The following is a 12,790-nucleotide window of genomic DNA, read 5'->3' as shown; positions in this document are numbered from 1 at the left end:
TGTCCCCTTATCATTCACTAAACTCTCCCCACGCGCTATGTAACAGGCGATGTCATGAAATACGAGTCAAACAGGAGGCTGACCAGACTGACCAGGAGGCTGGCCAGACTAATACCGGAGTGACAAAACAAATTGACGGAGCGCAGCAAATCAGGCTGGAAACCAGGCTAGCGCTCGCTAGCCAGAGGTGGACACCTGGAGGAGGATGGAGGCTAACGCTACAGCACGTCTGTACTATGAGCCGTTGACCTCCGTGTGAGGTCAGTGAATGAGGCTCGCTTTGGCAGTTCGGTTCCTTTTTTGTTTTTTTAAACAACCAGCCTTGCGTCAAAGAACGAGAGAGGGAGTCCATTTTGTCCATTCACTACTACAAACACCACACCTGCTGCTGTGCATACCAGCTGACACGTGTTGTCCGCATGTATGCTTCCCTGATTTTTTTAATGTTTCTAGTCCTCAACTATTTTCTCTTTCTTACCGATCGATACTTTTCTCTTGTTTCTTAGTCACCTTCTTTAGACTCAAGCTTCTCGATTGCATGCCTCTCTCTCTCTCTCTCTCTCTCCCACTCTGTCTCTGTTGCAGGCAGCTTCTGTCTTGTGGAAACCAAGTCCAGCAAGGTCATCCCTTCCTTCCTTCGCCGAAAGTTCTTCTCGTCACCATTTTTTAACCAGCCGAACATCGCTGCGGGTCGGAGACGACAACGTGAACGCTGTGTGGCCGGTCAGAAATTCCTCAAGTTGCTCATCGTTCCAGCACCGTGTGCGGCGGACATGCTTCTATAACGTTCACCACACTTTTTTTTGCTTCTTTTGAAGTGTCAGGTTTAAGACGGATTCATGCTTCATCGTACGATGACGTCAAACATATAAGTCAATCTATAAGCTCACAATGTGTCACATGATCCGCCACATGCTGGTTGTGAGCTCGGGATAGGTTTGCTTATTTTCGTCGGACGACATAAATTAGACATTCATTCCCCTCCTCTACTCCTCCCCCCCCCTCCCCTCCCCTCCCCTCCCCCTCCCCCGTCTCCATGTCTCCCTCTCTCACATGCTCGGTTTCTCTTTCGACACACAAACAAACACCTCTCTGTCTGAATACTCTCTCTCTCTCTCTCTCTCACTCTCTCTCTTTTTCTCCTGGTCGGTCACTCCTCGGTGATGGTGGGCAGGTGGGGTGTCGTGGGTGAACTGGGCGTGCTCCGGAGGTCTGTCCGTGCGTTCAGACTGGAGATGGACCACACGTCGCTCAGCTCTGCGGGACACAGAGGGGGGTTAGAAGTAAAAAAGTATTGCACATTGGTATAGTAGTAGTAGTACCTCAAAATGGACCCTTACATTTGGTCCCATTTGTACACTCCCAGAGGTGTGATTGAAATGGAAACGTTTGAGAACGGCTGTGTGTTAGGCTGTCCAACGGTGGACACGCTATTCTCGTGCTCGGACACAGCCAGGGACACAGGGACACAGGGACCCAAGGACACAGGGACACAGGGACCCAGGGACACAGGGACCCAGGGACACAGGGACACAGGGACCCAGGGACACAGGGACACAGGGACCCAGGGACACAGGGACACAGGGACACAGGGACACAGGGACACAGGGACCCAGGGACAGACCCAGGGACACAGGGACAGACCCAGGGACCCAGGAACACAGCCACACACATAGCTGTCTATAGGAGTGGTTGCACCACTCAAAAACGGTTCTGGAAAGCGGAGGAACGGGATGCAACATTGAGGAACCAGCGCTCCGCAATTGGTTTTGGAAGAGATTCCGGTTCTTGGAAGTTGGATCCGGTTCCTCCTGTCCTTCCGGTTCTGAATTAGGGGTGTGGTCGATATGGAAATATATAATCTCAGGATTCTTTTTCAAGCAGTGTCACGATCCACAATATTATTCATTTAGACCAAAACACTTGTTATTTTCGGCGAATGAAACTGTCGTTCCACAGAAGCACATATTAAGGTATAGAACTGCAAATCATAGAATGTGCGTTGACTGTAGCCTCTATATACGATAAGAAAAGGCATATCACCATATAAGTAAGTAGGTTCGGCTTATTGTCGGTATCAGTCGATAACACGCGGGGAGTCTGTCCCCGTTCAATGAGTTATACTCCTGGGAGATGGATGGAGTCTGTCCCCGTTCAATGAGTTATACTCCTGGGAGATGGATGGAGTCTGTCCCCGTTCAATGAGCTATACTCCTGGGAGATGGATGGAGTCTGTCCCCGTTCAATGAGTTATACTCCTGGGAGATGGATGGAGTCTGTCCCTGTTCAATGAGTTATACTCCTGGGAGATGGATGGAGTCTGTCCCCGTTCAATGAGCTATACTCCTGGGAGATGGATGGAGTCTGTCCCCGTTCAATGAGTTATACTCCTGGGAGATGGATGGAGTCTGTCCCCGTTCAATGAGTTATACTCCTGGGAGATGGATTGCTGAGGTGGAGCACCACACCACCTACCATCAGCTCCCAGTACTTACCCCACAACTTGCCACACCCAAGCCGTGCCACTCATACACTGAGTTGGCGGTGCCCGGGGATCGAACCCATGACCTCGTTGTCCAAAAGGCACAAGCTCTATACCGACGTTCCATATCGCCCACCCCTATATTCTGGATCCCCAACCCTAGTTACAGCAGGGTGATATGGCCTGTCCCCAACCCTAGTTACAGCAGGGTGATATGGCCTGTCCCCAACCCTAGTTACAGCAGGGTGATATGGCCTGTCCCCAACCCTAGTTACAGCAGGGTGATATGGCCTGTCCCCAACCCTAGTTACAGCAGGGTGATATGGCCTGTCCCCAACCCTAGTTACAGCAGGGTGATATGGCCTGTCCCCAACCCTAGTTACAGCAGGGTGATATGGCCTGTCCCCAACCCTAGTTACAGCAGGGTGATATGGCCTGTCCCCAACCCTAGTTATAGCAGGGTGATATGGCCTGTCCCCAACCCTAGTTACAGCAGGGTGATATGGCCTGTCCCCAACACTAGTTACAGCAGGGTGATATGGGTGAACGTACGGGGTGACAGCAGGGTGATATGGGTGAACGTACGGGGTGACAGCAGGGTGATATGGGTGAACGTACGGGGTGACAGCAGGGTGATATGGGTGAACGTACGGGGTGACAGCAGGGTGATATGGGTGAACGTACGGGGTGACAGGCGGTGGGCAGGCACGGCGGACATGCTGGGGGTCAGGGGTTGACCACAGGGAGGGAGATGACGCTGCCCGTAGGAGAGTCACTGTGCAGCGAGTTCCACCGCACACAGATCACCTCCGAAGAGTCTGACGCACGCACGCACACACACAGTGTCACACACAGACACACACACACACACACACACACACACACACACACACACACACACACACACACACGCAGAAAGACACACATAGAAGACACAGAGAAACCTGGCGGTTATGAACCTCCCCCGACAATAATCATGGAACTGCAATGGATAGACAGGCCTTCCTTCCTTCTTTCCTTCCTTCCTTCCCAAGACAGCATTCAATGCTCGTCAACTTTATTTAAAAAAAAAAATCTCCAAAATGAACACTTCATTACCATACCACAATTAGTATTGTGTACATTATCCAATATATGCAGAAGGGGGAGAGGACACTGGAGCAGCACGGACATTTCAAGACTTTTTTATTAGGTGCTAGTACAAAAAAAGAGACTAACGGTCAGAGTCATCTATCCATTATATACTGTATATATAGTATATATATATATATATATATATATGACGGTATCTATCTACATCTCTGTGTCCACAAAAGCAGACCACCAATCACAGCTTTAGCTCACACTGCTACTTAGATACGATGAACCACGCATGCAGGTACAGCAATCACAACGTAAATGACGAATTAAGCTCCGTTACCACGGAGGTGTACGGGACTACACTTCCTTGTTTGCGTTGCGTAAACAAGGAGAGAGAAGGACGAGGGCTGGCCGGGCACTGCGTCGGGCACCCGGAGCTGGAGGCAAGCCAGGGCACCGCCAGGAAAGGAAATTTGCACTTGAGCATTACATTTCCAGTACTTTTATAAAATATTTTGAGATGGGGGTCCGCGGGCCAAACACGCGTATAATAGACATGACTCCCTGTCATGAAAAGCAACATAGCAAGTTCGTTGCAGAAAACTGTTGACCGTGATTACTTCAGGAAGCTGTGCCTTCTAGCCAGTGCAAGTCTATGCAGAGTGACGCACACACAGAGAGTAAGCTGATGCACAGAGGAGGACCATGCCGTGGAGGAGGTAGCCCTGAAACATGACTGCCATGACTAGACCCTATTTTGAGCGCCTTGCTGCATTTACAAACATTAACGTGTACTGTGTACATACACGTTCAGATTTCAAATATAAAGTGCTCACCCCCGGGGGCCAAGGCATGTTAGAATTTTGCAGGTATTAGCACCCGTTCACTAAAAAGCATTTTTCTCCGACCGCCGGCCAGTTTCTCCGTATTTTCCCCCGCCATGCTGTATGCGTTCAACTACGCACCCGTATCGGTTGGGACTCTTGGGAGGTGTATTGCACTCTGATACATTATGAAGTTTTGAGAAAATGGACACCAATCTGATTTAAATGCTTTTTATAGAAGAATAAAATACCCGCCCGTGCAAAATTCCAACATCCGTGGCCCCGGGGGTGAGTGAGCACGTTATGTTTGAAATCTGAACGTTTATGTTGTAGATGTTAACGTTGTAAACGTAGCAATGTGCGCAAAACAGGGTGCCATGACGCTCGTGAAGGGGGAGCGCCATGCGAACCATGGCTATGGAGGAGGGGCGGAACAGACAGGGACACAGAGGGAGGAGGGGGACAGACAGGGACACAGAGGGAGGAGGGGGACAGACAGGGACACAGAGGGAGGAGGGGGACAGACAGGGACACAGAGGGAGGAGGGGGACAGACAGGGACACAGAGGGAGGAGGGGGACAGACAGGGACACAGAGGTAGGAGGGGGACAGAATAGGGACACAGAGGGAGGAGGGGGACAGACAGGGACACTGAGGGAGGAGGGGGACAGACAGGGACACTGAGGGAGGAGGGGGACAGAACAGGGACACAGAGGGAGGAGGGGGACAGACAGGGACACAGAGGGAGGAGGGGGACAGACAGGGACACAGAGGGAGGAGGGGGACAGAACAGGGACACAGAGGGAGGAGGGGGACAGACAGGGACACAGAGGGAGGAGGGGGACAGACAGGGACACAGAGGGAGGAGGGGGACAGACAGGGACACAGAGGGAGGAGGGGGACAGAACAGGGACACAGAGGGAGGAGGGGGACAGACAGGGACACAGAGGGAGGAGGGGGACAGACAGGGACAGAGGGCGTCCTACCCGTTCTGAACTTGCTGTACGGTCCATTCTCATGGGGCTGCCGACTGCCCGACCACAAGGGCAGCAGTCCTCTCTCTCTCCACCTATGGGAGGAAACACAACGAAATACAAACACACTCAGAATCAGCTTTATTGTCATGTCACAGATTTACAGAGTAAAAGAGATAGCGTTTTTTAGACACTTTAGACACATTATGCAATTACGGTATGCGATTGCATAATTTACCCCGTATATTTTGCACCTTTTTGCATATTTCGCGACTTTCCGCATATTTCACAACTTACCGCAATTTCACAGCATAAAATGACATTAAAAACCTGCATATTCATGGCATAATCAAGGATTATTTCCCTGCGTTTTTATGGAGGGTCTAGTTATTGTGCATATAGTTCCCGTCTTTTCTCCATTCTGGAGACGCTAACACAGACCTACTGATGTGACACAAAACTTTGAGTTGGGTTGAATAGAAACACAGTCTGTTTCTCAGTCTCAGTCAATTTCTGCATCTCCGTCTTGTTTACAGTGTGGTAGGATCTGATACACGGTGTTCATTTATCCTTTTAATCGGGGGAAACATCATGTGTCCAAAACTAGAAAAAGCAACTGGCAAAAGTATCAAAAGTAGCAGGGATCGACAAGCTCTAAACACGTCGATTCGCGATATGTTAGAGCTTGTAGATCTGCTACTTTTGTGTGATGCTGTAGTGTGATCAAGTAAGGAAAAAACAGAATATGGACGTATAGGAGGTTTCTGCCTAGCAACATAGATTTTCAGAACTAAATTCACACCAAGGATTTTACGGTGTACAAAATCCATACTGGCTTTCTCCGTTTTTTCCCCATGAGTTGACCCATGAGCCCTGCAGGTACTTGAAGTCAGTGTCAGCGTGCACAGGTAGACACTATCTGCCCTTTTCCTTTTCCATTTCCATTTTTGTAATGCTTTTTTTTACAGTGTACAGTACTGTACAGTATGTGGACCACCATGGTGACATTGATCAATTCTTGAAAAAAAGCTTATAATATATTATTTAGGCCCCAAAAATCTAAAAAATCTCACACTATTAAGGCAACCGGCCGGTTCCACGCGCTGCACAAGGTGCTTTTTTTTCACCACTTGAGCACCTGCCCCTCTAAATGTCTGTGCACGCCACTGCTTGAAGTGCTTGACTTCCTTCAGAGCAGTGCCTTCTGTTGCAAAAAAACACCACTCTGGATTGGACGGCGTTGTTTTGTGCCGAGTCCTGTGTGAGTCATAGCTTGTATAACACGGACGGACGGACTGACTCGTTGTGTAATAATAATGGATTCTGGAGGTTCAGGGTGGGAGGCTGACCCCTGTTCGTGTTCTTCACAGAGAGAAATGTTCCAATATTAAAAGAGGCTGTGTTTAGCGCGTGCACGTGCGTGTGAGTGTGCGTGTTCACCTACCAATGGAATATGAAGACAGCCGTGATGAGAAGTGCCGACACCAGATCAGTCAGAATCCACATCATGCTGTAGTCCTCTGGAGTCTACAGAGAGACAGTAGAATGGAACGTCTTATTGGCAACAATTAAATATGCAAAATATCACCAATTAAAAAGACAACGCTGAGGTCCAAAGAGAGAGAGAGAGAGAGACAGAGAGACAGAGAGACTGCAAGATAATCATCATTCCAACCAATTAAAGGTTGAACTCAACATGAAGTCAGTGTAGTGACAATGAATGCATGGAGGCAGTGTTGATTTTGACAGCAATTTTTTTTATTTAGTTTTAGTCATAATAATGACATTTGGTCATTTAGTCTCATTTTCATCTTCTGAAATGTTTTAGTGTTAATCTATTTTTTTCCGACTAAATATCATAAGGTTTAGTCGACTAAATCTACAGTTGATTTTGATGACAAAAATGTACTTTGGCGGGCTTTCCAAGCACAATGCAAACATAAACATGACTTGTCTTTTAAGTTCTACTGGATCTCTTCTCCACTCGTCCCTCCCTAACATTTTAGTCTAGTTTTTATTTGTTGACGCAATTGTAATTATATTTAGTACAGTTTCGGTCATCACAGCCATAGACTGTAAAAAATATGGACAAAGCGTTCTCCGGGTCTAACATGAACGTAAAATGAAGCCTGTCAGTCCTTGTATTGTAAGTCGCCATCTTTCTAGATCCGTTTTGGCCCAGCTGGCCATTGGCTGGCCCAGACAACGAGGCGGGACTTCCCCCCTTCTTCTCCGTTGGTTTTTATTTTGACTCGAGTGGGTGGGGAATCCCGATCATAGACTGTAACGGTAGCCACGCCCCTCAGAACATACGCGACTTTATGGTCATTTTTTTAAATAAATGGGACCATAATTTTCCAAAAAGAATATTATGACATTAGAAATGAGACTTTAAACTAGTGACTGGAAGCAGAAAGTATTCATGACCATGTTTATTAAGGTAATACAGTGCATGTGAGGTTGACCTCTGACCTGGACTCACCATGAGGAACAGGGGTGTGTGCATGTGAGGTTGACCTCTGACCTGGACTCACCATGAGGAACAGGGGTGTGTGCATGTGAGGTTGACCTCTGACCTGGACTCACCATGAGGAACAGGGGTGTGTGCTTGTGAGGTTGACCTCTGACCTGGACTCACCATGAGGAACAGGGGTGTGTGCATGTGAGGTTGACCTCTGACCTGGACTCACCATGAGGAACAGGGGTGTGTGCATGTGAGCCAGGAGCTGCACAGAGTTGGTGGTGACAGAATGGACGCCGGCGCACCAGGCCAGAGAGTACAGCCACGTCTGACTGACCACATACAGGTTGGTGCTGATGTTCACAGACTTGTACTTACTGCAAGGAGGTGGGGCGGAGGAAGAGAGAGAGAGAAAACAAATAAGATACCACACAAGCGCAGGTTTTCTTCAGAATATCTATTATCGTTATTTACTATTAGGTGGTTAGTGTGGTTATCAAATGTTTTATTTGCAATGAACCCCGATAACTCTGAGAGTGTGCAAATGGAACAAAATTATTATTATTATTATTACCACAAGCCAGCATGGTGATGATGCTGATCATTACAGACCTAGTCACGGATTCACGGGTATCCAGACAACTATTCCACAATCTCCTGAATGCTATAGAGAGTCTGGAACTACACCTCCTGAATGCTATATAGAGTCTGGAACTACACCTCCTGAATGCTATATAGAGTCTGGAACTACACCTCCTGAAATCCCAGTAAGGAAGCTGCCATTTCCGTTCACTATTTCAAAATATATTTTTGAAATATCTTTAGAGCTTATTTTTTATTTCCACTTCTGCTAAGCAGCAAGCTATATATGCTTAGATGATTTGTATTATTCATATTAGGATATATTTGCGTGACTGTAAAGATGAAACGGAAGTCTGCCGTTTGGGACACGGAGCTGTATACCTGATCTGTGTCTGAGACACGGAGCTGTATACCTGATCTGTGTCTGAGACATGGAGCTGTATACCTGATCTGTGTCTGAGACATGGAGCTGTACCTGATCTGTGTCTGAGATATGGAGCTGTATACCTGATCTGTGTCTGAGACACGGAGCTGTATACCTGATCTGTGTCTGAGACATGGAGCTGTATACCTGATCTGTGTCTGAGACATGGAGCTGTATACCTGATCTGTGTCTGAGACATGGAGCTGTATACCTGATCTGTGTCTGAGACATGGAGCTGTATACCTGATCTGTGTCTGAGACACGGAGCTGTACCTGATCTGTGTCTGAGACACGGAGCTGTACCTGATCTGTGTCTGAGACATGGAGCTGTATACCTGATCTGTGTCTGAGACATGGAGCTGTACCTGATCTGTGTCTGAGACATGGAGCTGTATACCTGATCTGTGTCTGAGACATGGAGCTGTAGTGCAGGTTGAGCCTGGTGATGTGGCCGTCCATCAGCTCCTGGATGGAGGCCGTCTCCCCGGAGGTCTGCTGGAGGTCTGGGTCCGAGGCCTGGACCAGGTCCCGGTCCTCCGAGGGCAGCCACAGCACCTACGCCACGGCGCACAGCACACACACACACGCGCACACACACACACACACACACACACACACACACACACACGTTCAACGCGTCACATTTTGAAGCTCTGTCAGTGGAAATGACTCATGAGTGTAATTATGTATCAGCTTGCATTCCATTCTCTTGCATATTGTAACTTAGTGGGGCTTTCTGTAGTCGCGTTTGCAGTCTCTAGTCATGGTACAGTGGGGGGGGGGGGGGGGGGAGAGCAGGCTAGGTGTCCCATTGGCCGTGGGGCTACAGTAAGTGTCCCATTGGCCGTGGGGCTAGGTGTCCCATTGGCAGTGGGGCTAAGTGTCCCATTGGCCGTGGGGCTAGGTGTCCCATTGGCTGTGGGGCTAGGTGTCCCATTGGCCGTTGGGCTTGGTGTCCCATTGGCCGTATAAGGCTAGCCAATCATGAAAATCTCGCCACTACATCGCTACTCAGGGCTTGCATTGATCAGCTCTGCAAGCTGATAAGAAAATATGAAAAACGAACTAAAACTAAACTAAAATGAAACATCCCAAACTATAATAACCTTGGAGAGAACGCGTGGCACGCACGCACTGACCGACCTGTGCTCGCACCAACCACAGCGTGCACAGCACACACACACACACACACACACACACACACACACACACAAACACACTGACCTGCGAGGCGTTGGCGTGTGCGCGCACCACCCGCAGCGTGGTGTTGACGTAGCTGTCGCTGTACGGGTGTCCGGACGGTGGCCTTCGGAGGTCAAACAGCACCAGCCGGTCGGCGCGGGCGGCCAGCTCCAGGAACTGAGCCAGAGAGGGAACGGACTGGTTCTGAGCCCTGAGGCGCTCCGCATCCGTCAGGGACGACACCGTGCCGAACGGGTCCCTCTGGAAGCAAGCATGCACGCACACACACGCACGAACACACACACACACGCACACACACACACACACACACACAGGTTCATGAATAATTGTCACACAAATAATTATCGATTAACGATTTAATTGTGGGTTTTTTGCATTTTTGCATTTTTAATTTAATCAGGTGAAAGCAGGGAATCATAGCTTCAAATTGACGTTGAAGTTGGTTGTTCAGTTTGACCCACATTTATTTCAGACATGCTCTAGTATGTGAAGAGTCTGCCTGTCCAATTAACCCATTTTGGATAAAAATCTGTTTTCTCCTCTCCGGAACACGTTAGTCTTGCCAACATGACTCTCTGTATCAAAAAGAGTCACACATATACAATATTATCTAATAATTGTGACAGGTGATGATAGGAGGCGAGAACTGCAGAGCGCTATAAGCCTGCTGTATGCTTCATCATGGAAAAATAGCAAAATGTGTCACATATTTGTGAGCTGGTAGATCTGCGTTTCATCGACGTGACAAGATATAACATCGGGCCGAAAAAGGCGAGCTATGAATGTGAAATTTCATTCTAATGCGTGTGAATGAAATGATCTTTGAGCTGCTGTAGTATCCCCGTAACCATCCTACCACCTAACTACGTACCGTGTGTGTGCATGCGTGCGTGCGTGTGTCTCACCGATAGGAACCATTCCCCAGCATTTAGCTGCTGTATCTCGGCCCAGGTGAAGTTGCAGGCGTCGGTGTGTGTGCGGTTGGGGAACACCTGAGCCACGTTGGTGGTCCTGGACAGACTGACGTCATGCATCAGGAACGGCACTCCATCGTAACTAAAGGGAGAGAGAGAGAGAGAGAGAGAGATTTTATTTTCTTATTTTCTATTATGATAATTACGTGTATAGTCGTATTTAGAATCAAAACCATGGGGTGCCTTGGACGTGTATGGGCATCTTTAGGTCCTTTTTTATTGATATCAAACCATATTTAAAAAAAAGAAATATATATATATATATATATATTATTATTGGCCTTTCCTTCAGCGATTCAGCGACCCTAGACCGGTTCCGTGCATGCACACTTCCAGTCACGTCCTTGTTTACGGGACGACAAATGTTCCTAATGACTCTAAATCTACGGCGCTCTCCATGGTTGTGATAATAACGCCGATGTTCTGTGGTCATTTCTGACACCATCAAGCACCTCGTTTGGAATATTAACGCTTCTAGAGAGACATAAGACGAGGTAGGGAAACTTATGGGGGGGGGGGGGGGTGGAAGGCGGGACTTTTCAGAGTAAAATCTGCCTCATCTGCATGGCACTCTAGCGCCTATATTATGAAAAATTCCCTGGCTAAAAAGTGTTAAGTCGAGTAGCCCCTGGTAATGCATGATTGACATCATCATACCAGATAGTAAATAATAACAGCAACGTTTGGGACAGACTAGACTGCGGCATAATGCAAAAGCATCGAAAGTAGCAGATCTACAAGCTTGAAGCACAATGCCCCAGAGAGACCATATCAAAAGCATCACTTCTCAGGAAATGCTACATGTTAGCTTGATGTGATTCTCACGGCTACGTTCAGAGGAGAACGTCAATTTGAAAATGAAGTTTATGACAGATATGTGCATAGCGAATCTTTTTTTATATAACCTGCTGTCATGCAGCATGTCCAGGAGAGGGAGCCACTGTCTGTGCCATCACAGACAGTGGTTTTCTCTCTCTCTCTCTCTCTCTCTCTCTCTCTCTCTGCATTGTGAAATCCATGATCTCAACCGCGGTCGAAAAATGATGATGATGATGATGTGACTACTGGCCAATCACAGTGGCGCTTTCTGCGAACTGCGGTGAGATCGGAACGCTCGCTCTCTCTGTAGTTTACCTACCTCTCTCTACCCTTGCTTGATTACCAAAGACACATGTAATTGAGGTGTTATGCCAACATGACATTCATATACTCTCACACACTAGCATACACGCACGCATGCACACACACACACAAACACACACGGGGGGGGGGGGGGGGGGGGGCAGTGTCTTAAGTGTACAGGGTTTGATGAGGTCAGATCAACATATGGAATGTCAGAACAGGTCAGCTCCATATATGGAGATCTAAGTGTCAGCGGGGTCAGTGTCTTGAGTGAAGTGTCTTTACCTAATGGTGACGTCTGTCTCCAGTCCCTCTGCCCCAAACTCCACCGTGCTCTCAAACGACATCAGCGTGTTCTCTGGAGCCAGCTACAAGACACACACACACACACAAACACACACACACGCACACACACACACGCACACGCACACAATAATCATGTCATCTGTATCAACTACTGTATTCATGGAGCCAAGCGGTCACTTCCATTGCCAGGTTTTAAATCATTGATCTCTCTCTCTCTCTCTCTCTCTCTCTCTCTCTCTCTCTCTCTCTCTCTCTCTCTCTCTCTGCCCAGACTAAATCAGCACACAGTCTGCTAACTCAACACAGCTGCCTCCCATCTATCTATCATCTGTCTGTAGTACCAGGCTGAAATACTCTCT

The 12,790-nt window shown here is 48.1% G+C and overlaps 1 protein-coding gene across 1 annotated transcript; it reads right to left on the bottom strand.

The window, feature by feature from the left end:
- Window positions 1-1,038: 1,038 nt before the first annotated feature.
- On the bottom strand, window positions 1,039-12,488 carry LOC308312159 (glycerophosphodiester phosphodiesterase domain-containing protein 5-like). The gene is made up of 8 exons (XM_080794554.1): window positions 12,411-12,488; window positions 10,935-11,085; window positions 10,051-10,269; window positions 9,224-9,381; window positions 8,050-8,197; window positions 6,804-6,886; window positions 5,372-5,454; window positions 1,039-1,257 (listed from the first exon to the last, which is right to left on the bottom strand). The coding sequence occupies exons 1-8, from the start codon at window positions 12,470-12,472 to the stop codon at window positions 1,151-1,153; spliced, it is 1,011 nt and encodes a 336-aa protein (XP_080650680.1). The 5' UTR covers window positions 12,473-12,488; the 3' UTR covers window positions 1,039-1,150.
- Between the last annotated feature and the right edge of the window lie 302 nt (window positions 12,489-12,790).

Source organism: Protomyctophum bolini (assembly GCF_963924005.1).
Source record: "Protomyctophum bolini genome assembly, contig: SCAFFOLD_414, whole genome shotgun sequence".
In the NCBI taxonomy this organism is placed as follows: domain Eukaryota; kingdom Metazoa; phylum Chordata; class Actinopteri; order Myctophiformes; family Myctophidae; genus Protomyctophum; species Protomyctophum bolini.
Note: the sequence above shows the minus strand (reverse complement) of the source record. Positions and strands in the feature narration are given on the sequence as shown.

What these genes read in the sequence shown, in the direction of transcription:
- LOC308312159 (XM_080794554.1), bottom strand. Translation starts at nt 12,472, where the DNA reads ATGTCGTTTGAGAGCACGGTGGAGTTTGGGGCAGAGGGACTGGAGACA. An exon ending in GAGACAGACGTCACCATTAG is followed by an intron (nt 11,086 to 12,410) that starts GTAAAGACACTT and finishes CTCTCCCTTTAG; the next exon opens with TTACGATGGAGTGCCGTTCC. An exon ending in GTACAGCAAGTTCAGAACGG is followed by an intron (nt 1,258 to 5,371) that starts GTAGGACGCCCT and finishes TGTGTCCCGCAG; the next exon opens with AGCTGAGCGACGTGTGGTCC.